This window comes from Lissotriton vulgaris, chromosome 7, assembly GCF_964263255.1.
Source record: "Lissotriton vulgaris chromosome 7, aLisVul1.2, whole genome shotgun sequence".
Classification (NCBI taxonomy): Eukaryota; Metazoa; Chordata; class Amphibia; order Caudata; family Salamandridae; genus Lissotriton; species Lissotriton vulgaris.
Window position 1 is genome coordinate 902,712,923 of NC_141695.1, and position 26,724 is coordinate 902,739,646.

The window sequence follows — 26,724 nt, forward strand, 5'->3', positions numbered from 1 at the left end:
CAGTTAATTCTACTTTGGTAAGATTGGACAATTTGCATCTGTCTCTGTATGGTAGGGGTAATGTTCTTAAAATGTTGATCTTACTAAAGTTTTTATATCTATTCAGAATTATCCCACTTGAATTTACACAATCAAGTCTAGCTTGTGCTGAAAGGAGCTGCAATAGATTTCTCTGGGGGTATCATCAACCTCGAAGGGCGGCTAAGTAGATGCACCTTCCGCTGGATCGGGGGGGGGGCTGGTCTGTGCCGAATCTGGTGCTCTATGGCTGGTTATCTCTCCTTCAGCATTTTGCTTTACCATTGTTCAGGGACAGGGCAGTGTTGCCACCGTTCTGCAGACCCTCTATTTTTGAAACAGGATTAGGGGGAAGATGCTGAGGGGATATTACTGCGGGTTCTTGAACCCAATTATTATAAGAAGACCACTTTTAAGGTCACCATAGCAATGTTTTCAGTTTGGCGTAAGGTTTGGCGCAAATGGTCGATTCCTAATATTAACTACTATACACCTTTAACCGCGGCTAGACTCTTACCCTCCATCTTTCAAGACCAGACTACGTTTAGGTGGATGTCACAGGGAATAATGTCTTTGGGCGATCTAGGGTGTGAAGGGAAAATGGCCTCCTTTTTATTTTTAAAGGATACGTTTTCTCTCAATACGCATGAGTTTTTTAAATACTTACAGATCCGAAGCTATGTATTTGAAGGTCCAAGCTACTATTTTGTTTGATAGGAATTTACTAATGGAATTGATTTTGAGGCGGTCAAGAATTGGGTAGTATATCAGTGTTTGATCTCTGGTCTCCCAGATGATCTCCCTTCTCAGAACCCTAAGTGGGAGGTAAAGCTGGGTAAGACAGGGTTGGATATCTCCCAGGCCCTAGAATTATCGAGTAGTGTGGTAATATCAGGTAGCCTACGCTCTCAATGTTATATGGCACTATTTGATCTTTATTATACCCCGGCCAAAATTTCTAAATGGGGAGGTAGAGGGGGTCATTGCTGTCCGAGATGCGGTCTGGTAGCTGCCAATGACGTCCATATGTTTTTTGCCTGCCCCAAACTTGCCACATTTCTCCAGGAGGTAGAATTATTAATTAATTCTAGGTTTAATATCCCGTTTGTCCTATCATAAGAGTTTGTCTAATTTGGTTGTGAGAGTAATTGTCTGTTGGAGAGAACAAGACATGCTTCCACCCTTCTGTTTATTGCTATGTCTCTAGCGCGGCTTTGTATAACTTCAGAATGGATCAGCCCTGACGCCCCCACTTTTGTAAATTGGAGAGCGACGATTTTGGCTCTCTACAACTTGGAGTCAGCCGTTTTTCAGAGGTGGGGTAGAAGGAGACGGGAGCTGAGTCAGATCTGGGCTCCTCTGGAGGAGTGGCTCATAGACTAGATAAGGGATAGTATTGTTTTGTTATTTTACTTCTGTTTATTCCTTGGTTTGGCTATGGTGTCTTACATGCTCCTCTCTCTCTCTCCCCTCCTCCTTTGTTGGTATGAATTTTACCTTGCAAAAATCTGTAAATGTATAATGTGTAGCCATGATTTATTTTGCTTACCCATATGTTGATATCTTTTCAAGCATGAATAATGGAGAAAAAAAAAGGAGTAGATGTTGTAAGGAATTCAATATCACGAGTAGGGACAGGGACTTAGGAGGTCCAATATACAGGCCCAACCAATAATTCAAAACAAAAGAGTATGCTGTTCCAATGAGGGGATGAAAGGAAGAAATGGTTTGAAATCCGGGTGCTTAATAGAATATGTGTAATTGCACTGGGAGTGTTCCAATAAGGAGCAAGGGCCTTTACACACCCGAGGAGTGTCGTGCTTCATCATAAAGCAGCACCTCGTTGGGCCGGCGCTGCAATGCCCCACGACTGGTTGCCGTCATGAAGCTAGGTGTTATAAATCAATCAATCAGTCATTTGTTAAGCGCACTACATACCGCGAGGGTCTCAAGGTGCTGGAGGGGGGAAGTGGGAGCCACTACTGTTCGAACAGCCAGGTTTTTAGTGTCCTCCTGAAGGTTAGCAGGTCTTGGGTCTGTCGTAGGCTCAGTGGGAGGGTGTTCCATGTCCTGTTATGAGGGAACTTGCAGGCTTCAATGGTAATTTTATTCAGTGGGTTCTAGTGCTATATGTTAAAAATCGCCTGTTGTGGACTGAAGGGAGGGGGGAATTATACCAGCTTCAGTCTACAGTCTGTATGGCCAGGATAATCGCAAATTTAGAGATGGAGAAATCTTCACTCTAGTTTCCTGTAGGTACGGGACCTACCCGCATCTATCTCTCAAATAGCCGGATGCGGGTAGGTCCCATACCTACAGGAAACTTGAATGATTATCCTGGCCAGCCCACGGTTGGGGCAGTTATATTCCTCTAATGAGGTGCCTTTCTTCAAGAAGGTAGACCAATGTTAACCTCTCACACTTTTTACACATTTGGGATTACCTTTGGAATCCAGACTCCAGGCGAAGTAACTTTTTTGCACTACCTAGTAATAGCCATCCCCGATGAGTAGTAGATGTATCTTAGGTCCTGAAGAAATACTGAGATCCGTTTAGGACACTATACGGCATGAAACACATTGACCACCCACACACCACACACATTTCTCTCTCCCTTCTTCCTTTCATCACCTCATAGGAACAGCATACTCTTTTGTTTTGCATGTAAGAAATTAATTGGCAGATGAAGCTGCCAAATCTGCAGTTGAGGCTGCTACAGTAGCTGCAATTACACTTCCTCACACGCGTGTGGATGAAGATATCATGGTTGCCATTAGTGCCTTGCACAACGGCACCCCTTTACCTAAAAAAGTATCCAGCAAAATATTCCTGTCATGTAAGTGCCCAAAATATTTGTTTTGCACATTTCTGATGTGGCTTGCTTCTTTCCTGCAAAACCGCACCTTTCAGGTAGTTCAAAGGACTTTCTCATCTGAAGTTCTATCTCTGCCTCCATTGATAAAGTAAAATTACATCATGTTGCCAGTTCTTTACAGTAGTCCACAGGACTCCTGGGTAGTCTCCTGACCCCTCCCAATACCCTGAAGGTAACTTCCTCTACAGGTTTTAAGCAGCACCAGCCTTGTTCCATTGTGTCTGGGGAGGGCAGCGAATGAACTATTGTTGATTCCTGTTACAGCTACAAATACAAGCCATACATCGGATGTGAGTATACAGCTTGCTTCTGCTACTTCTAACAGAGTTGTTTATGATAAACCACCTTCGGCAGTGTCTACCAGTTCTCTTCTGCCAACTACGGCTCCCATTTTTCAACAGGCTGCTTCTGGTTACTATGTCGATGTTGATGACTTTACTTCTGACAGCTCACTATGTGTACAGGATTTTCTTCTTTGGCTGAAACACACTTATCTGATCCTTCCATGGCGTTACATTTGGATTGCCATCGCACTACTTTTCTTGTTTCTTTGGATTAGATTTGTGACTGTTTTCTTCTTGCTAATACATGGATACTATCTTCCAGAACGTTCTACTGTGGAACTGGTAGTCAAGGTGTTGAAAACTCATTTGTCTTCACATAAAGTGCGAAGAGTCCTGTCCGTAGTGAGAATTTATGCTTTTCCAGTGCTTGATGGAATTGTTTGGGATAAGGTTCCATATGATATTTTTGGTCCGACAGATGCTGCAGATTCCTTACATCTCTATGGTTGCGATGTGTGACATGATTACCACTGGATTTATTCCTAATGATTCGGATGTAGAAACAGCTACCGCCATGCTGTCAGAGCTTTTATATTGTATTTTAAAGTTAAGGTTCGAGGCATAAGAGTTGCAGATTCTATACTTTTGCAAAGATCGCCATCTGGTGTTGGGCTCAGATGTTTGTACTTTGTTTTTGTCTTGGAAGAAGTCTTTGTAGTCATGCAGTATGTGACTCCTCCCTAGGACAATAGTGCACATGGGCATCGACTCCATCCTTAGATTGTTTTTTTCTGCAATCGGGATCGGATGTGAATTGCTGCGCTCCGGGTCGATTGGTTTTTAATCCCCCTTCGACACGCAATCCCTCTCCACTCAATGGTATTGTCTTGATCGCATTTCCCTTTTTGATGCGCATCTTAAAACAAACTCCTTGATCTTCAACGCTGGCCGTTGGGCCTCTCCGCGCCGACCACGCCTGCAGTCAATGGAAAGGAATCCTTTCAAAAAATGCCCTGGGTGTGGTGCTAAGTTCCCACACACAGACTTGCACGAGGTGTGCAATCTCTGCCTCTCCCCAGAGCACGAAGATAAAAACTGCAAGGGCTGTGCATCATTCAGGTCGAAGAAAACCGTCCGTGATCATAAGGCTCAACGTCGCAAAATGTCTAGCGGAAGCAGTTAGATTCCGGACATCTTCGAAGCAGACCCCAATATCCAGCTGGAAGAATCAGGTGATGAAGACCACGTCTCAGTTTCCGAGGCTAACAACTCCGATGCCGAACCGGAGACAGTCACCCCCGCTCAGCGGTCCGTGAGTACCGAAACCCCCTCCCGAAAAATAAACTGAAGGCTCCGGTAACACCCTTGCCCCCCAGCTCGAGTCGACACCGGCAACATGTTTAAGTTGCCCCGCCCTCAGACACGGCTACGAAGCCTAAACATAAGCCTTCCGGCTCGGACTCGAGCCAACCCCATTCCGGCGCCATAAAGTCCTCCTGGGCACCGAAGCAACAAGTCAATCATTTGTCCACTCCGAAGACCGCCTCGGCGCAAGAGCCCTCGGTATCGTAGCATAGCGAGGACAAACACTCGGAACCGAAGAAATCTTCGGAACCGAAAAAAGCTTCTGACGCCAAGAAATCATCAGAGCCGAAAAAAGTTTTGTGGCCGCAAAAACCTAAAGAGTCTAAGACCCCACGGAAAATCTCACAAACTCCCTCCAAAGAAGGTTTGATATAACATCTTTGACAACGAACAATTACATTTTACCCAGATCAAAAGCAAAAAACTCTGTTTATTGATCTAAAGACAGGCAAACTAGTCACCAAGTCTCCAAAAAGGAGGAAACTGGACATTGCAGAAGAACCTGCTATACCTCTCAAACAACAGGACATGGGCACTAACATGTCCCCACCTCCTTATCCCCCTCCAGTTAATCCACATCTATTGATTTCTCCACCACACTCCCCACAACCTATATTTTCACCTCAACCATCAGATAGTGAGGATGACACAGGGAGAGATATAGATCCACATGGGAATGATTCTTCACATAACATCCCACATGACGTAGACATTTGGGGTTACTACAATACAGATCCTGACCCACATAATGATCTGGATCTCTATCCACCTAAGCTGTCACCACCAGATGACAACACTGGGTTTGCGCAACTAATCAGCAGGGCTGCTCAATACCACGGGGTCCCCTTACATTGCGACCCCTTAGATGAAGATTTTTTGCTGGAAACCTTTGCACCATTGCAAAAATCAACAAGCACCCTGAAAGGCTTGCTAAAACATGTCCCAGAAGTTTTTAAGGAACCAGTCAGAACCTGGGTTCTCAATGCCAGGGTGGATAAAAATACAAGGCAGCTCCCAATTACCCAATTTAAATTAACACCTTAGCTGCGTGTAAATATCCCTCCCCAGTGCTGCGTTGTCCATTGGAACTAGTGCTGAATGGACGTCCAATGGACGTGCGCAGCACTGGGGAGGTAGCGCTCGTGACGACCGTTGGCCGTCAGCAGCACTTAAGAGGTTAAAGGTCAGATTCCCTTGAGGTAAATAACGCACGCAAGCGTGAAAACTCTTTTTGACAAGGAATCCAAATTAATTGACGCATCCAGAAAACTTATTGCATCGCAGGCTGCAAATCGTCAATTCCCAAGCTTTATTGGCAAGGTACGACAGGGCACACTACGACTGCTTGAAAAGCTCATGGAACACCTTCCTGACCAGTACAAACAAAAAGCCAACAACCTTATCCAGGAGGGCAAATTTATTCCCAACACCTCAATAAAATGTGCGCTTGATGCGGCAAGAACCGCAACTTGCGCAATTAACACTAGTGTCTTGTTGCATGGACACACTTGGGTCCAGATTTCCGGATTCAAGCAGGAGGTCCAAACTGCTATTTTAAATCAACTGTTTGATCAGGAACAGCTTTTCAGTCCTGCAGTTGACACAACCCTAGAAAAGATGAAGAAGGATACCAAAACTGCTAAGTCTATGGGGACCTTACAGTTTTTTTCCCCTAGAGGCTCTTTTCGCCACTCTTTCTACAGAGCAGGCTCCAAAACCATGGGTTCAGAACATCCCTCCTCCTCCTACAAGAGCCCCACTAAACAGTGACTTCCCTGCACTTCCACCCGATCATCCCACTCCTGTCGGGGGATGTCTCTTACAGTTCCTACCTGTCTGGAATTCCATCACAGCAGACAAGTGGGTAAGACAAATTATCTAGTATGGTTATTGCCTGGAACTCACTTCTACCCCCACCCCAAACATTCCCCCCCAAACAGCAGCCCATGTCCTCTATTACAAAAACATGCAATAGAACCAGTCCCCTTGCCTCATCTAGACCTAGGGATTTACTCCCCGTATTTCCTAATCGAAAAAAGTACGGCTCTCAGATCCATACTGGGCCTCAGACCGCTAAACTTCTACATTCTGTCAGACCACTTTCGCATAGTCACTTTTCACACTGGTGCTCCAACTACTTCAACAGGGCGACTTTCTATCCACTCTGGATCTAAAGGATGCCTACTTCCATATTCCCATTCACCCCGCTCACAGAAAATGTCTCCCGTTTATGGCAGATGATCAACACTACCAATTCAAAGTCCTCCTATTCGGGATCACAACAGCACCCAGAGTCTTCACCAAATTTGTTGCAGTCGACCTAAGGAGACATCATATTCATGTTTTCTCTTATCTGGACGACTGGCTCATAAAAGCCAAATCACATAGCAGCTGTGTGCAACACACACACAACACAATTCAGCTGCTTCACAGATTGGGATTCACAGTAAACCTCGCCAAATCCCATTTCCAACCGTCCAGCTTACAACAATACCTAGGGACTACAATAGACACTTCAAAAGCTCTAGCATATCCCAATTCAGTCAGGATAAGCACCATACAGGCTCTAATCCAAAAATTTCAGCCTCAACACTCACTACCAGTGGGGGCGTGGCTTGGACGCCGATCGGGATGGCGGCGTGAGCTCGCAGCTCCGCGCGGAATCCCGCTAATTCTCCTGTTTTCGGAACCCTAGGCGACCCGAAGACGATGCTCCTGCCCTCTGAAGTGTAAGGGGACAGCTGGGCACAATCGGAGAGTCGCTGGGGGACTGCTGGCCCCGAGACGACCGAGTTGAAGAGGCGGCCGAGGTGTTGCCGAGGGCGCGAAGAAAATGGCGGCGAGGAGGTCGGACGGCTCCGAACTTCAGCACTGAGCCAAGTTGTCGCCGGTTGGCAAGAGATCCTGCAATCGGCTGATCGGGGCACTAGGATAGGCGGTGCTGTGTCCTGAGACCAGCGGACGCTGACCGGATTCACCCAGGAGCTTGGGGACCTTCGTTGGCCACCGCCATAAAACTCATCCTTTCCCCCTCAGGCTTCCGAGGGGGGCGACGGAACGGAGCTAGTCTAACTGGTCATTGCTCCTGAGAGCGTTGGTGGGGACATTGCACTGCCCGGTGCCCGGAGACTGGCACGGAACTACGGGCGCCAACGCAGAACGGGCTCCTGGACCTGTGACGCAGCACCCTGTAATGGCGGCGATCGGAGGGCCGATGGCCGAGGGACGCGCTGAGGGGGACTCGGTGAGATCAACTCGGCTGAGCGAGAGTCTTTCCCCGGAGCTTGATCAAGAACAGCGGCTGAACCGGCATCTGGATGCCATACTTGATGCGATTACCTCAACTAAGGAAGCATTGCACCAAGACATTGCCCAAGTGGCCACGGGCCTGGGGCTGCTGCGCGCGGATCACGCGAAGCTGGCGGACAGGGTCAAGGACCATGACCAACTGTTGCTAGACCTGAAGCCATCGGTGGTGACCGCGGAGCACGGGATCACGGACATATTGGCCCGACTGGACTCGCTGGAGCGGAGGGCGGAGGATGCCGAAGGCCGCAATAGACGGAACAACGTGCGGGTCGTAGGCCTGCCGGAACGGATTGAGGGGGAGGATGCGGTGGCCTATATGGAGAACTGGTTCCGCACTGTGGTAGCGCCGGAGGGGCTTACTCCTTTTTTCACTCTGGAGCGAGCTCACCGGGTACCTGCACGCCCGCCGGGGCTTGGCCGCCCCCCCGACCGATGGTGGTGCGGCTCCTCCACTACAAGGACCGGGATCTCCTCATCCAGCGGGCCAGGATGTCGGGCCCGTATGAGGTGGAGAACAGTAAGGTTACGATCTTCCCGGACTACACTCAAGCGGTCCAGAAGAACAGGGCATCGTTCCTCGCGGTGAAGAAGGAGCTCAGGGAGGAAGGCATCCAGTACTCCTTGCTCTACCAGGCTAAGCTGCGGATCATTATGGATGGCTCCACGCACTTTTTTCAGACTCCGGATGAAGTTTGGCAATGGCTGGAGTCGTATAGAGCGGGGACGGACAGATCGCATAAAAGTAGGCGAGACCAACCCAAGCAGCCCCGGGTGAGGCAATCACAACGCATCAGATCCCGCAACAGGCGCCAGCGGGAGAAACGGGAGGCTCAAATGGCGGCGGAGAAGAGGGATGCGCTTGCAGCGACGGCAGCCATTACAGGGTCGCAACAGAACAGTGAACGGGCAGAGACGGACTCTGGAGGGGAAGGCAGCAGGACGGGAGAGGAACTCTCAGAGGCGGAAAGCTCGAAGGGACCGATAGTGACCCCACAGACATCGGATGGTATCTTCTGCGGCTGAGATTGCATTGGGACTAGATCTAGACTTCATGGTAGGGTGGTATCCTGTTGATGGAGGACGGGATGCCGGGAGGGGGAGCTGTGTGCTTCGGAGGGGATGAAGGTGCGGGGCGCGGGCTCCGCTTGCTGGGGTCGGCGGTGACTCACCCCCCTTGGGCCCTTAAGGCCGACTGTGGTGGAGACCACAGGGTAAGAGTGCGAGAAGTTGGTTCACGGTTTGGATGGGGGCGGCCATTGGGTTCGTGTGCTCTGTCCTGGGGAGTGGGATTTGGGAAGTTTTTCTGTTTTGGGTATGTTCGGGGGGGGGGCAACTGCATTGGGGGGGCTATGATCCTTCGTTATCTGAATCGGACTGTACGAAGTTGGAATGGGGACATTACCTAATTTGAAATGCCTGACGTGGAATGTCCGGGGGCTACGAACTATGGTGAAACGTCACAAAGTCCATGCATATCTAGTACGCAGGGGGGTTCAGATTGCTATGCTTCAGGAGACTCATCTCACCAAAAAAGAGTGCGCTGCCTTGCAGAAAAGATGGCGGGGCCAGGTGTTTGGCACCACTTATTCAGCGTATGCCAGGGGGGTGCTGATCTGGGTGAGGGCGGGGATACCCTTTCAAGTACTGAATCAAGTAGTGGATCCGGATGGCCGGTTTGTGGCGGTGGAGGGGAGGTTATATGGAAGGGATGTGGTTTTCTGCTGTGTATATGCACCGAACACAGAACAAGCTCGATACTTTGATAGCCTCTCGGGGTCCTTGGCCTCTTTCCTGGCGGGCCCGATAGTGTTGGGGGGGGACTTCAATTCGATCACGGATGTGGCTCTGGATAGGTCCCATCCCCCCCTGGTGGACTCCCCGGTGCGCAGGCTGGCCGCGCACAGGAAGGATTGGCAGGATAGATGGGGGTTGCTGGATGTCTGGAGGGAACGGCACAGGGGAGCCAGGGATTATTCCTTTTACTCTGCTCTCCATGATCTGCATGTCAGGATTGATTCGGTGCTCTGCGGTGGATCCCTAGCCCCATTGATTTCCCATACGGAGTACCTGGCTAGGACTATCTCCGATCATAACCCCCTATTGGTACACATTCAGTGGCAGAGAGAGCGCTCAGTGATACCAACATGGCGGCTTCGGCCGGAGACGCTTGAGGATTCTGTGTTCAGCGACGCGGTTCGGCAAGGCATTGATAGCTATTTCGGAGTGAATGAGGGCACGAGCAGGTCCACTGAATGGGATGCAATGAAAGTGGTGGTGAGAGGGGTGTGTTTGGGTAGGTTCTCGAATGCTCGCACGACTGTGTTGAACGACCTCTGAAAGCGGAAGGAACTTTGAGGGACTTGGAGCGCCGCAGGCCGGCTAGGCCAGATTTACAGGCCCAGTTATTGGAAGCGAAGGAAGTGGTTGCCACCGAGGCTGAACGTTTAAGGTGTTATGACTACAGGCAGTATATCATCAGGGCACATGCAGAAAGGGACAAGGTGGGTACCCTCTTGGCCAGACTTGCTAACCCGGAACTTAGGGGCTGCCCGATCCTCAGCATTAATAATGCGCAGGGAGAAATGGTGTACTCCCAGGCAGCGGTATTGGAACGTTTTAGGGGGTATTATGAGGAATTGTACCAGAGTCAGCTGGGAGTGGGGGTTCAGGACATTGCGGAATACCTGGGGGAGAGGCAGCTTCCGGTCCTGGACGAGGAGGACGCGAAGGAGCTGGGTAGCCCGATCACGCTCACAGAAATACGGGTGGCCATCAAACATATGGCCCGCAACAAGACGCCCGGGGTGGACGGACTGCCGATTGAATTTTATCGACAGTATGTGGACAGCTTGGCTCCCAGGCTGCTGGTAGTGTATACGGAAGCCTTCGAGGCTGGGGCGTTGCCTGGGTCCATGCGGGAGGCCTTGATTGTACCGCTCCTAAAGCCTGGCCGGGATGCCGCGGATGTGAGGTCTTATCGCCCGCTATCCATGCTGACGGTAGATTATAAGATTCTGAGCCGAATCCTAGCCACCAGGTTGGCCCCACATATGACGGGCCTGGTACACAGGGACCAGGCCGGGTTTATACCCACGAGGAGCACGGCGCTGAATATCCGCCGCCTGGTGGGAATAATGGACGCCATCTTGGACGGGGAGGGAGCCCCGGCGGTCCTGTCCGTGGACATCGAGAAGGCCTTTGATAGTTTGGAATGGTCTTTCCTGGATGGAGTATTAGAGAGGTTTGGCATGGGTGAAGGGTTCCGCAGGTGGACGAGGGTCTTATATACCTCGGCAACGGCGAGAGTGCGTTTGGGCGGACTGGTGTCTGCGGCGTACCCGGTGGGCAGGGGCACACGACAGGGATGTTCTCTCTCCCCCCTATTGTTTGCTCTGGCGATGGAACCCTTGGCGGTCCATGCGAGGTCAGGTGACAGGTATGTGGGGGTAGCCAGCGGCGGGCATTGGCATTATATATCGCTATATGCGGATGACTTGCTCCTGTACCTAGCTGACACCTCGGGGGCATTGGTCGGAGCGATGGATCTGTTGTCTGAGTTCGGCCGGCTGTCGGGCCTTAAGGTCAATTGGGCGAAGACCTGTGTGTTCCCGCTGCGAGCGGGATCACCAGTCCCTGGCAGCGATTTGGGCGTGGTATGGGAGCCCTCTTGCTTCACCTATCTGGGTGTTCGCATCTACCATGCGACAGCGGACTTATTGGAGGGCAACATTGGTCGCTGTGTCCGGGCACTGAGGGGCAGCTTGTCTTTCTGGTCGACCCTCCCGCTGACGGTTCTGGGTAGGATTGCACTTTTGAAAATGGTGGCGCTCCCCCGCTTCCTCTATTATTTCCGAACGCTGCCTGTTTGGATTCCCCAAGGGGTCTTTAGAGACCTGCGATCAATGATCATTGGCTTCCTATGGGGGCATGGCCGCCGTAGAGTGGCCCTGAGCACGCTACTTCGCCCCAAGCCAGAAGGGGGCATGGCTGTGCCCGACTTCGAGCTGTATTATCTTGCGGCGCAGTTGCAGGTCCTTACTCAGAACGTAGCTAGGGTGTTTCGGGGTCCAGAGGAGGACCGAGATCGGGGGATACAACGCCACGTGCTGTCCTACATCATCATGCAACAGAGGCTCGAGTTGCGGGCCCTCACCATGGAGGAGCGGACGCTCCGGCTGTGCTGGCAGAGGAGCCTTCGGAGAGCGAAGGCATCGCGGCCTTATGCACCGGAGATCCCGATCGGAATGCTGACGGCTTTGCCGCACGGGGGAGATTGGTCCCCGTTGTTGGATTGGGAAGAGGCGGGACTGCAGGTGGTAGGCGACTTATACATAGACGGGGCTTTGGCGCCGTTCGAAGCGCTCCGGGACCAGTTTGGGCTGCCAGATGGGGGGTTCCTCCTACACGCGGCGGTGGTGGCTGCCATACAGAAGCACTGGAAAGGGGGGCTCATGGAACCAACAACGACTATGGCGTGCCAATATGTGGTGATGGCGGCAGGTACGTTCAAAGCTGTGACGTGCCTCCATAATAGGATGCTGAATGAGGGACTGGAACCACTCCAAGGGCTCAAGGCTAAATGGGAGGAGAGCGTGGGCCGGCCCATACCGGATACGGCATGGGGCCATATCCTGCGGCGCACGTGGAAGGGCACGAGAAATGCGCGCTTTCAGCAAGTGCATTTCTATGTGCTTCATAGGGCTTATTTAACTCCTGAGAAATTACAGCGGTACTTTCAGGTGCCGGATGCCCGATGCCCACGGTGTTCGTCTCTGGGCGCGGACATGGACCATTTGTTTTGGGGGTGCTCACACCTGGGGACCTATTGGGCGGAGGTAGGGGAACTCCTGAACGAAGTAACTGACAGGGAGGTGGAATTTGATATGGCGGTGTGCCTGCTGCTCTGGTTCCCGCATACTAAACACACCAAGGTGACAAGCAAATTCATTGACCTGGGTCTGATATTGGCGCAAAGGGAAATATCGTGGCATTGGAAGTCCAGGGGGGGACCCTCACTGCGTAGATGGAAGAATGAACTGCTGCGGTGGTCTGACTGCGAGAGTGTGCTCCGGATGAAGCAGGCTGTCAAGATGGGGAATGAGAAGGCATTGGATGCGGCGCGTGCATGGGAGTTAGTGGTACAGGCGTTGCGTGATTCTTTGGTAGAGGATGAGGATGGTGAAAACTAGGCCGGTGGACACCGCGGGGCGAACACAAAAGTATTGTACCACGCACTGTAGTGGATTCATCCAATTCGACAGGACGAGGCATACACCTTAGCAGTTGCCAGGGGAGGGGGGCTTTGGGGGGGTTGGTTAATGGGAGTTTGGGGTGGGCCGGAAGCCGTTAGATGGTGCCCATTAGGGCACCTTTGACCTACTAGGATGGTGGGTACTGTGTGGAGCGTGGAATGGCTGGGGAGTGCGGCCAGGTGTGACAACTCATAGCGCCTAGGGCAGGTCCCGACAAGGGCGACACCACTGATTCTCACTGGGATGGCTGACGGGAGTGATGTTGTGGGTGGGGGGGTAAAAGCAGATACGCAAAACGACATTTCAACCATGGTCCCTATGGGACGTGCACCGTGATGTTTTCCTATTGAACGAAGTAACATGCCGCCCGGCCTCCGGGATGCGGGCTGAATGGCTGTGTACGATTTGGATTTCTTATTGAACGGGGGGATATCACGAGTGAACTGGCTGATTAATTGTATCCTGTGGTTTATAACTCTGCAATAAAAATATATTTAAAAAAAAAAAAAAACACTCACTACCAGTGCGAGTGTTCATGCAGTTAATCGGAATGATGGCCTCCAGCATTCTCCTCGTCCCTTATGCAAGACTCCAAATGCGCCCTTACAAGAATGTTTGGCATATCAGTGGAACCAGGGTCAAGGTCAGCTGACAGATCTGATGTGGGTGGACGCCTGAACCCATGGTTCTTTACAGTGGTAGAACACACAAAACCTTTCCAAAGGGCGGCCGTTCCTTGACCCGGTTCCACAGACAGTGCTAACAGCAGACGTATAGCTCACCGGCTGGGGAGCTCATTTTCAAAACCGTGCCATCCAGGGCATGTGAAACCCCAAAGAAAGACAATTCCACATAAACTACCTGGAATTGTGAGCAATCTTCCTAGCGTTAGAATTTGTTCAACTCCACCTCCTAGGCAAAGCTGTCCTGGTCCGACTAGACAACCTGACAGCAATGTACTACATACAGAAACAGGGGCAACACACTCGCTGCAACTTTCACATCTAGCTCAGAGCATATGGAGATGGGCCATTCCGCAAAACATATATCTCCTTGCAGAACACCTCCCCAGGTGTACACAATAAGATAGCAGATCTGCTCAGTCGTCAAACAGCAGATCCACGAATGGGAACTTCAGCCTCAAGTTCTTCTTCCATTCTTTCACATGTGGGGCCACCCAGTAATAGATCTGTTCGCCACACACCAAAGCGCAAAATGTCCAGCCTTCGCATCCAGGTATCCACACCAATTGTCCAAAGGCAATGCTCAATGGATGAACTGGTCAGGCAAATTTACTTATGCTTTTCTGCCTCTCCCACTCATTCCGTTTGTGGTTCAGAAACTCAAACCGCATTCCCTCACAATGATCCTAGTTGCTCCAACATGGGCCCGACAACCATGGTTCACAACCCTATTGGAACTATCAGTAGTTCCTTATCAAAAACTACATCTCTCACTCAAGCTTCTCACTCAGAACCATGGAGAGATAAAACATCCAGATCCCAATCAACTCAACCATGCGATCTGTTACCTGAGGTCTTAGAGTTTGGCTACCTAATTCTTCCGCCAGACTTCATGAATATCATTAAAGAAGCTAGACTCCCTACCACCAGAGCATGCTATGCAGCATAATGGAAACGATTTGTCATGTATTGCACAAACAACAAAATCAATCCACTAGATGCTTCTATTCAGAATATTATCTGCAACCTCTTGCATTTACAACAATGTAACCCAGCATATACATCTTTTAGACTACACCTAGCTGCCATAGCAGCCTATCTCCAAAACAGACACAATGTTTCTTTGTTTCAAGTGCCCGCTATCAAAGCTTTTATGAAAGGATTTAACAGAATAATTCTACCCAGAATCCCGCCCTCTCCAGTGTGGAACCTAAATGTGGTCCTTACCAGCCTCATGGGTCCCCATCCTGTACCTCTCCACTTATGCGAACTACAGTTCCTCATTTGGAAGGTTGCTTTTTTGGTTGCTATCACATCTCTCAGGAGATTTAGTGAACTCCAGGCATTAACCATACAAGAACTATTTTTACAAATCCATCATAACAAAGTGGTTCTTAGGAATAACCCTACATTTTTACCCAAAGTCGAATCTGCCTTCCATCTCGAACAGTCTGTTGAACTTCCAGTGTTTTTCCCTCAACCAGACTCAGTGGCAGAACAAGCTTTTCACAAGTTAGACGTTAAAAGTGCAATACTCTACTGGTGGAGTGTTCCAGGCAACCTGTCTTAAGGGAAGCCTTTTCAACCTCCTTCTCTGGTGGCCACAGTGATAACAGATGCATCTACTCTAGGGTGGGGTGCTCATCTGGGGGATCTGGAGATCAAGAGTCTTTGGTCTCCAAAGGAAAGATTGCTTCATATCAGTCTTCTGGAATTGCGGACGATATATTTGTCTCTCAAAGACTTTCTTCCCTCCCTTCGCGGTCCGTCGATTCAGGTCCTGACAGACAACACTACCGCGATGTGGTACATCAACAAACAGGGAGGAATAGGGTCGTATCACCTCTGCAGAGAGGCTCTGCCACTGTGGTCCTAGGCTCAGGACCACCAGATTTGCGTAATTGCAAATCTGGCTGGGGTGCTGAATGTACTTTCGGACAGTCTCAGCCGGCAATACTGAGCCGATCACAAGTGGTGTCTTCATCCAGAGGTAGTCCGTCTCATTTTCAGGATATGGGGATTTCTGCGGTTGGACCTGTTTGCCACTTATGAGAACATGCACTGCCTGTCGTTCTGCAGCCTCCAGTATCTGATGCGGGGAGTGCTGCGGGCGCGTTTCAGTTAGATTGGGGCTTATAGCTTCTTTGCGCGTTTCCTCCCAAACCCTTAATTCCTCAGGTTCTGAGGAAGATTGCCAAGACCTGGCCCAAGTCATATTGATCGCCCCAGATTGTGGTACACAGACTTTCTACATCTCTCATCGCACCCTCCCCTCCGTCTCCCTCTCAGGGCAGATCTCCTCTCACAGTCGCAGGGGCAGTTTCTACACTCCCACCTCCAGAGCCTGCACCTTCGTTCCTGGAGATTGAACTGGGCAACCTGAGTTCTTTCTCCCACTAGATATGTTGGATGTTATTTTATCGTCCAGGAGACACTCCACCAAATCGGTCTATTCCATCCAGTAGGTTGTCCAGATTTGTTAGGTGGTGTGGGGAGAGTTCAATTGATCCTTTGAGGACCCATTTGTTTGTTGTCCTTAGTTTGTCTCTTTCTTTAGCCCAGCATAGTTGTGCTGTGGCTACTGTTAAGGGCTATTTGTCGGCTTTATCTACCTTCTTTTGTTTGACAGCCCAACCCTCATTGTTTAAGTCTCCCATCGTTATGAGGTTGATTAAGGGTCTCATTAACACATTTCCTCCCACTCCTTTTATTATGCCTCAGTGGGACTTAAATTTGAATCTTACATTTTTGATGGGGTCTCCCTTTGAGCCCCTTCATAGTTGCCCGTTGAGGCTCCTGACTATTAAAACAGTTTTCCTGATTGCTATGCTTGCTATTACTTCCTGTAGGAGGGTAAGTGAGCCTCAGGTTCTTAGTTCTAAGCCTCCCTTTACCGCCATATATGCGGATAAGATGGTTCCAAGGACCAGAGCTGCTTTCCTGCCTAAGGAGGTTACTTCCTTCCACTAGGGACAGTCTATTACCTTGCCTACTTTCTATCCTCCCCCTCACCCTTCCAAGTAGTAAGAGAGACTTCATTGCCTGGACCCCAGGAGGGTGGTCAGTTTTTACCTGGACAGAACCAAGGACTTGAGACTGGATGTCCTGGTGGATCATCTTGTGCATTGAGATCTGCAATGCTTGGCCAAGAGGATCCTCCTGAAGGTATTAGAGCTCATTATACTAGAGCTAAAGCTTCTTCTTCAGCTTTGGCTAGACGTGTCCCCGTGGTAGACATCTCAAAAGCGACAACATAGGCCTCACTCCACACTTTCGCAAAGCATTATTGCTTGGTTTCAGAAGTGAGGAGGGATGGCCATTTTGCGTGTTCTGTGCTGCAAGATATTTTGGTATAGGTAGGCGGACACCCTCCTCCGGGACTGCTTGGGGATTCAATTCAAAGCGTGAGGAATCCACAGGCAGATGTATCAATTAGAAGAACAAGTTATTAAACTTCCATACTGCTTTTTCTGGTGGATACAGTATCTGCCTGTAGATTGCTCACTGGCCCACTCACCTCCCCGCTGTCTTCCTTCCTATAGTGAAAATATTTTTGAGTATAACTTGAATGGTTTTTCATTGTTCTTTTAATGGTTATGTAGGTTGTGGCTATGATATGTCTGGCATTTTCAGTCTCTTTTCTGTTTTGAAAAATATACTATGTTTATTGGTGCTTGTATTGTTTACTGTGTATATTTGTGAAATGTTGTTGGTTCACCCGTTTGCCTCGTAGGCACGGAAAAAAAGGGTGGAACTGACTCAACACGCCGACGAGTCACGAGCGGTGTTGTGCTATTGTGACGTCCTCGTCGGCATGGGAGAGCTAAGGAGTAAAGTTTCCGTGGAATGCTGGTGCATGGGGTAATTCAAAAGGTTAGGAATCCACAGGCAGAGACAGTATCCACCAGAAAAAGCATTACCGAAGGTAAGTAACTTGTTCATACATATATATTCACTGACAAAACCCAAAGTTACAGGGACGTTATAGTTAGCAAATAGAATTTAAAAATCTTACAAATTCACAAAAAAAACAAGAGTTACAGGGATGTTATCTTTAGGCTGACATTTCACTCGTACAAAACCAGAGATATTAACATGTTATAGTTACCTGAGTTAACTATAACTCGCGCCTCCGCAAAGCGTTGCTTGTGACCTCACATTACATCACTCATGACATGGTCAGTGCCATCAATCATGACATCTCAAATGACATAACTAATGACATCAGTGATGACATCATGCCGTGTCTGCTTTTAAAAAGTTTGAGTGTTTAATATATATACTTAGGTGTATTGTGAATCAGTGAGCGTATGAGTGTCTGTATGGATGACTCCGTAGGTGCATGACTGACTGTATAATTGAGTGATTAGGTTCTCAGTGAATGTAGAAGTGAGAGACTGGTTGTGTAAATGAGTGTATCTGTGGCAGTTCATTTCTAAGTGGGTGAATGAGTGTTAGTGGTTACATGAACTGCTATAACTGCTAAATGGTTGATTGATTGGTTGTCTGGTTCTCTGTATGTGTGGGTGAGGAGGTGTGTGACTGCCTGTATGGTTGAGTGAGTGGGTGAGTCATTAGCCATATGAGATACTGTGTGCGTGTCTGAGAAGCAGTATGGGTGATAGTGTCTGTATGGCTGTGTCGGTAATTGAGTGAATGTGTCCGTATGGGTGAGGAACTGGGTATGTGAAAGACAGGATAGGTGAGTGACTACGTATATTAGTGACCATGTGTGAGTTAGTGAATATGAGAGTGGCTATATGATGAGTGTGTGCTTCTGTCAGTGACTGTAGAGGTGAGTGAATGTGTTAATATTTGTATGAGTAAGTAAGAGGGTGTGTATGTAACTGTTTGGGTGAGTACGTACCGGTGTGATTGACTGTATGGGTGAGTGTGTAGGTGTGTGAGTAGTTCTGTGGCTGACTCACTCAGTGTGTGAGTGCCTGTATGGATGTATGAGTGGATATGTCAATGGCTGTATTAGTGAGTGAGCGAGTGTAAGAGTGGCAGTATGGGTGATCAACTGGATTTGTGTGTAGATCTATGAATCAGTGAGTGGGTGTGTAAGTACTGGTATGGGTCTGTGTATATGTTGCAAATGGTTGCATGGTGATTGGCATGGGTGTATAAAATATTCTACAGTGGTGTGAGTCAGATGCTGTGGATAATGTTATCACTGATGTCATCAATGATGTCATTTGAGATGTTATCAGTAATGTCACTGGCCATGTCATGAGTGATGTAATATGTGAGGTCATAAGCAGTGCATTGCGTGGCACGAGTTATAGTTAACTTGGGTAACTATAACGGCTGAATTTCTCTGGTTTTGTATGAGTGAAATGTCAACCTAACTAGAACGGCCCTGTAACCTTTTGGGTTTTTTAGTGACTTTCTAAGGTTTTCTCTCTGCTATCTGGAACGTCCCTATAAACTTAGTTTTTTTTGTCTACGGTTTTTTAACTAGCAGTCACATTTGCAGAGTGGTGGAGAAAGGGGGCTATGCCTCAGACCAGCTCTCAGGAATTCCGCGGTGTAGGACTTACAGGAGGTACCAGGAGGGCTTCTTGGCCCCCATGGTCCCTTTGGAGCCAAGGGGACTTTATCCTCCAACTAGTAGTGCAACGGGCGGCACATTTGCAGAATAGTGGAGAAAGGGGGCGTGGCCTCTTGACAACTACTCAGCAATCCTGCTGTCTGTGTGGGGCTTACTGGAGGAAACAGCAGGGGTAGTTGGCCCTTTATTATTGAAAAATAACTCCGGGTAGGTGGTGGTCCCCGGGGCTGTGGGGTGGCGCGTAGTTATTATTATTATTATTGCATTTATTGAGCGCACAGCTACCCGGAGGTTTCCCGGTGCTTGCCTTGGGAACCCGTCCTGGCTTTTCCCTGTGAGATAGCCCCTACAGGGCATCCCCAAGGTGAAAGCCAGGCATCCCGCCGCAGGGGGGCCGTTGTGGAGATTAAGCAAGCTTAATGCCCAGAGTTGCAGAGTGAGAACCCATGATTAGAGCAGGCACCGAAGCGAGAATTATCGAGTCTGTGGACATTTGAGCTCAAGACCCTGCCGCGTCGGGAATTGAACCCTGGTCCCGGGTCTGACCTCAGCTTACGGGTCTGCCTGCTCTACACCGTGAGCCACACTTCTCGACGCATTTTAGTTTACAAATAGCCCCAGGGAGGTGGCGGTCCCCGGGGCTGTGGGGGGGTGGCGCTTGTCCCCCGCATTTCTGTGATTCAACCCCGGCGAGGTGGCGGTCCCCTGGGCTGCAGCGGTCCCACGCGGATGCCCCCGATCATTATTTATTGCCCCCTGGACCTGGCCCACCCAGGGCTTAATTAAACAAAGCACGGCAACCCATGCTTCATTTTTTTTTCAGTGGGATTTGCAGCTCCAACGTGATTCCCAACAATTCTTTTTTGTTTTTTACTGTACTTTGGGCCCTGGTGTTTCTACCCTGCCCTCTTTTCTTTTTCTTTTTTTTAAAATGTTTTTTCTAGTGACTCAGTTCAACCGAGTCACAAGATGGCTGCCAAAACTTCCTGGTTTGAAGTGTTGGCAAACAATCAGATCTCAGGCACGAGATCGGGAGGGTTTGCGTATCAACCGTGGCCACAGTTGTATATCTGGAAAATCTTTACATTTCTCAGGAACAACTGAACCATTTAACAAAAAGAGTGCTTTCTGGACTAAGAGCTGCCTTTTTGCCAAATTTGATGTAATTCCGTTCAGCAGTTCGGGCTTTAGCATGTCTAAAGTTTCCTATGGAAATTAACATGGAGAAAAAGTGCCCCCCCCCCCCCCCCCTTTTCTCGGTCTGCTTGACGAATCACCCCTAAACTTTCAATCAACATGAATAAAAGCAACCCAAGACCAGTGTAGGGTTTGACCGGCCATGTCACCTTAAGATGCATATCCTTGACCACTTAGGGTGTTATATTAAACATACGAAATGAGATTGGCGGAATGCTTGCAAATAGGCTAAACCATTGCCAATAGCTCTGGGTAGCATTCCACCCATGGTGTCCCTCTTGAAAGAGGCCTGCCTTTTGCAAATCAGTACTGACTCTGCTCCTTCATGCTCAGACATGAGTCCCTTGGTCACTGTGTCACACAATCGAAACTCTACTTCACTCATACCATGTCCCGGTAAGCCTAGGATCACTCTGCCTCACTATCCGAGGATCAAGTACTAAAGGGTTGTGCTCTGTTCCCTATTTTAGGTCAACTAGTCCACCGGGCAACACTGTTAAAAGGTTTCAATTAGCACAGTTGAAGTCCAGTAACCCTTGCACTAAGAGTACCTTCTCCTTACCCTCAACCACGATTTGCTGCAGTGCAAGCAGGATGCCCAAATCCTCACTGTACACATTTACAATAAAGGCTTGCCCATCTGGTTGCTCTTATTGGCAGATACAGATGTGCAGCAATGAGCAGAGGAACTCACAACAGTGAAGGAAGAGGAGTACATTCTTGCTTAATGCACACCAAATTTAAAGCAAGGGTTTCTCATCTATTTGAAACCATCAAATGTCTTAGCTGATAATTGAAGCCTCAATAGTTTATTTTATTATCAGGAAAAATGAGATTGCCATCCTCTTCACTAGCATTGTACTCTTTCCAAGTTATTCTTGGCTTCTGTCCTTCCAGGAAAGCATGCTAAGCAGTTTGAATTATGAGATGTAACAAAAGCATTATGCGAGAGCCAATCTTACCTAAATAGATTCAATTCTATCCCACCTAGTGGAGAGACACTTTCAGCAAGAAACATGCATTTCTCAATCGTTTTTCAAAATTCTGGATAGCTGCATACTGAAAATACCTCAAAACTTAGATCCTTTAGGTCTATAGCGAATAATGGAAGATGTCCATACTAATTTTTGTAAATGTTCAGGCAAACGTTTTTGTAGTGTTAGGTATGAATAATAACGTTCTATCATCTGTATATATATATATATATATATATATACATCAACATATGTAGATCTGACCCTAGCTTATTTGAAAGGCCCACCTGCTCTTCCCCTTCTCTATTTGGCCTCCTCCTTTCCCAAGATATGTACATTTTTAGAAAGGTTTTCTACCACGGGTACTCATGGCTATTTATAGCTACCCTTTTTATCCATTTAACTGTCTTTATACATGTGCATCTAATAAATATTTTGCCTAACAAGATGAGGTGTGGTCTGCACCTTCCTAAATGAGTTTAAACTTCCTAGGTTCTTGTTATTACCAAATTACATTTTATCGGATTTGTTTGTACATTTATACATCCCACTTACATGTTTAAAACTATGGATGACAAAAAAGAAATAGCAACAAGAATAAATACAATAGATGTGTAAAGTGGGGGCCGTGATAAAGGGCTGACAAAGATGACGGTTAATTAATTGAGCTGGTTGGAATATCCAACGGGCTGGCATCTGAAAGCAACTGGTACTGCAGAGCACCATGTTAAGAGTGACTGCTTCTCTGAGACATGGAAAAATCTGAAGGAGGCCGAGCCCTCCCACATAGACATCTTGTTAGATCCTGCACCACCCTAATGCAAGATGGCATCGGGGAGGTGGGCCAAGCTTATTACCCAAAAAAAGATTATACAATTGTATGCAGGTCTACAAAGTGGTGAAGAAGGCAAGAAAGATACAATCTGATTTGGTGCCTCTCCCTCCACAAGGCCACTAGGCTTTACTTGGTTACCCCCACACTATCTCCGTTGGTACCGCTCACCTATTTTTCTTCACAATTGTATGGGTCTCCATATTGAGTTCAGTTATGGTGGCCAGGCAGAAGGTTGCTGCTCATCAGGATGGTCTTGTAGGCTTGTGACCCACAATGATGACATCCCCTAACCTTCCCTGGGTGTGAAGGCCCCCTACTAATCCCCAGCTTAGGGAGATACCTGGCTCGGGCCACCCCTTTGAACTTCAGCTAATGTGTCCTCAGCTTACCTCGGCAACCCTCTTCGCTCCCTCCCCAACTCCCCTCTGGTGTAGCTCCTGTTCAATGTGAGTCTCTTGAGTGTGTGGGACCAGTAGAATTCAACAAGAAAATAGCAAATGCCATAGACAGGCTTATGGTGGATATGTTTCTAATGGCAAGGAAAGAGGGGAAGCTCCCGGCAGACCTGAACTGCCACAGTAGTTCAGATCCATGAAGCTGGGAAAGGGAGAGAAGACTGCACTTCATTCCTGCTGGCCTCATGAATAAACAGTGAGGCAAAGATCCTAGTGAACCATGTGATGTCGATATTGCACACATTGGCACACCCGGACCAATCCTCCTTCAAGCCAAGCAGGTCATCCAGTCTTCATTTCTGAAAGTCAGAGCCAGTGGCTGTGGAGACATTAGACTCTGATAAGGCCTTCTCTCAAATGAATGGCTGTTTGTGTCACATTGCACAGTAAATTAGCTTTTTTTCCTCTTATGGCTGAAATTACTGTATAACAAGCACAGTAGAGCCACTGGAGGAGCGAGTAAAAGTTGATCTGTTGGATCAGATAGAAGTGGTGCGCAGAGTTTGAAAGGAAGCTATCACTGTATGCTGACAACATTTAGTTGTATTTTTTGGAGATTAAATTGTTGCAAAAATTCAGATTAATCTTCGTAACGACGATAAATACTTGGGTCTCTGAATAAACTGGGTAAAATCACTCTTGTTCCTTATTGACCTATTGTCATCATACTGACCTACCTGTACCAATTAGAATAGAAATAGAGCACTTTAAATATTTTGAGATATAGATAATGATGGGCCAAGATAAATTCTCCATGCATAACCTGCAATCTTTGTTGTGGGTCCTGGAGGAGACACTCATGCCCTGGAGGACACTTTTGTTATTCCTGCTGCTGGGGACAAGGGCAGGTCTACCAAGATTCTTGTATATATCTTAGACCACATCTCATACTGTGTCGGAAAAGATTTTTTAAAGATTGTAAAACTGCTAAGAGCACTTCTCTGGAATGGAGTTAGTCACACTTCAAAAACTTCATGTAGGTGAGTTCTGATCCTAATATTAGGATATACTACAAGGCTGGGTAACTAGTCACATTTAATGTTTACGCAAACGCCAAACATGATGACATGACATTTTGACTAGAAAGATTCCTGATGGGTAGGGATACCATCTTGTTCTCTATGGAAAGCGGGTACACCGCCACCCTTAATTTGCAATGACTTGGCGGTAATAACCTGGACAAGACTGAGTAGGGAAACTGGCTGGTTAGAGGGACTGATACCTAAAATTCCATTCTGGGTGCTGACTAGACTAAAGGAAATTACATCCCTTAAACGTGTTATGGCTTGGGGCACCCTTGGGATAACAACCCTGGGAGATACACAGGGTGAATGGGACTTAATGCCATTCACGCTACTGAAAGATAACACACACTACTTGTTGACACCAGTGGGAAAAGGGAATCACTGAACAACGTGCCTCCTAAAATCAGACTATTACATGAAAAATGCAATTTCTATAATGAAATTCATACAGGCAGACACTCAAAACCTCAAAACAAAGTGGGCGTAGAATGTCATTCCATTTGAGGATGTCCTCATATTCTCACAGATGGTATCAGTAAGAGCAGACTTCATACTTTAGCAGTTAAGAGCACTTCACAGGGTAAGTTATATGCATGGGTTCACCTAAAGAAATTTGGAGGGACAAGTAGTGACTTGCATCTGAGAGGCTATTTCCATAGAGAGCATTTCTGCACACAATATTTGAATGCCTCTTTACAGCTAAATACTGAGAAGAGGAAGAAAGACATTTAAAAGTGGTATTGGGCTTACCTTTGACCTAAAGGTGAAACTGTGATACTACTGGGAATCTGAGAGGATCACATTGCACCAAAATATGAAAAACTCCTCATAAACCAGGACTGATTGTGGCTAATAAAGACATTGCACAGTGATGGGAAGCCCACATTGACGGCAGAAAAAGTGGTCTGTGTATAAGCGAATTGCCCATGGAAGTTCCATAAAGTATGCGGAGTGAGGTTGGAGCATGTTGGGCTGGAACTGGTATGAAGAGTGGTAAAGGAGGGTCTAGATATGCTTACTTTCTAAAGTATAATTAACCCCAAGATTCATTGTCAAAACTGCCCACCTCCCCCGGGGCCACTGACATTACTGTTGGATTTGGTCTTCATGTCCTCAAGGTGATAGGAAAGGCAGATAGTATTGAGATTCCACATGCTTTTTAAACATGGGCATACCAGAATGCCACTAGTGAACAAGGTTGTGCTTACCTGTTCCTGCCTCCAAGTAGCAATATTTTTGGATAGCATTGCGTATAGCCTGTATAAGAGCTTAATAAAGTAAAGATCCAACGTAGGAACTTGTAATTCTATTATGACACAGAGCTTTCCTCTGTTTTCAGATTGAATGACATCCACTGGATAAGTTTATCTTCACTTGTATTAAAGAAAGTAATAACGGATTGTAATAGTACTATGTTCAGTAGTACATAGGGTGACATTAGTGGGAGTCCTCAGCTGGCAATCAAATTTTTATGAGATTGTATTTATGTCTAGTTGATTTAATAAAATCTTGCTCTTCAGAATTTCCTGATATGCTTGACTGACAATGCTGATCTTTCATAAATGGAATCATCGAGAGTGGAAGCAGTAGAGGTGTTTTCAGTGCTTGGCACTGGGACAAAATTATGTATTTTCGTTTTTGTAAAGCCATTCACAATATGACATGAACTAATATGAATAATCTATTGCCGTGATTAATCATCTGACCATGCAAGGACACTTCAAAAGGTTTCATTGAGGGACATTTCACTAAACAAATGGACTCTAATGGGGGTTGTGGGGTGGAGTGGTAACAGCTTGGTACACAGCAAAGTGGAAACAATTCAGTGATGAAATAAGTTAATAAAGTAGACCAGTGTCATTGTTCAGAACTACTGTGAATATTGTCTACTTTCTCTTCTCCTCGCTTACACATGCTGTAATAATAGGTGACCAATTTTTCTATCAGTAGCTTTAACATACTTTCCCTCAAAGTCTTCATTTTATTTTTTCTATAGGATCCTTTTCAAAAGGAATCGCAGAAGGAGAAGTGGATCCGACATTTGGGCCTTTGGAGGCAATCCGTCTTTCTGTGCAGACTGACTCCCCTGTGTGGGTCATCTTAAGTGAGGTGAGGATAGAAGCACACATAGAGACATGGGGATGAGTGATGTGGTTATCTGCTGACGTCTAGGTTTGTGGATTTTCACAGTTGGACTGTAGTCTATGCCAGTGATCAGTTGTCCTCCCTATGCAATCTGATAGAGACATCTAGCCGCAGATTCCTCAATTTAGAATTATCCCCAGGCAACATGCTGAATCCTGAAATGTTTGTACAGCAGTTCATCTGCACGTCAATATAGGGCGACGAGTGACTCCATAGCAACGTCATCCCTCGGATGTGACGTCTACGGAGTCCATATGAGAACGCCCCTGACTCGCTGATGTCAGTTTCTTCTTTTTTGCGCTTACAACATGGATCCCAGATGAGCGAGTTGACAATTCTCTCCATAGCTTTCTTGGGTCTTCACCTTTCCCTGGAGCACCATCGGGCCCCAAGGAGGTGCATGAGGCCGTGACAGTCCCGACCCGTCTGGTTCGCCCTCTGTGTCAGTCCAGTTGCCGGATTCTAAATCCGTTTTGATGCCTGTGCACAGGCCTTTGGGGTTACCACATTCGGCATCTGAGTCTGATCTTCTGGTTTTGGGCTCTGGTCTACTGACTCCAATGTTTGTACAGTTGGCGCTGCTCGACACTCCACTGCTTGCCCTCTGATGCCAAGAGATTGTCTCGCTGGATGCGGCGTCGGTGGAGTCGCCCGTCTCAGATGCCATCCTTCCTGTTTTTCCTTATGAGGGACATGAGGATGGAGGTGATGAAGAGGGTTTGAAGTTTTTCCATCCCATAGAGGGTACGGTTC

General features: G+C 47.7%; 1 protein-coding gene across 1 annotated transcript in view; it reads left to right on the forward strand.

The window, feature by feature from the left end:
• MGAT4B (alpha-1,3-mannosyl-glycoprotein 4-beta-N-acetylglucosaminyltransferase B) overlaps positions 1-26,724 on the forward strand; it is a 1,389,535-nt gene that overhangs the window by 1,332,629 nt on the left and 30,182 nt on the right. The window contains exon 14 of the mRNA XM_086931341.1: positions 25,823-25,935. Within this exon, the coding sequence (XP_086787467.1) occupies positions 25,823-25,935 (113 nt within the window). The remainder of the gene's footprint in view (positions 1-25,822; positions 25,936-26,724) is intronic.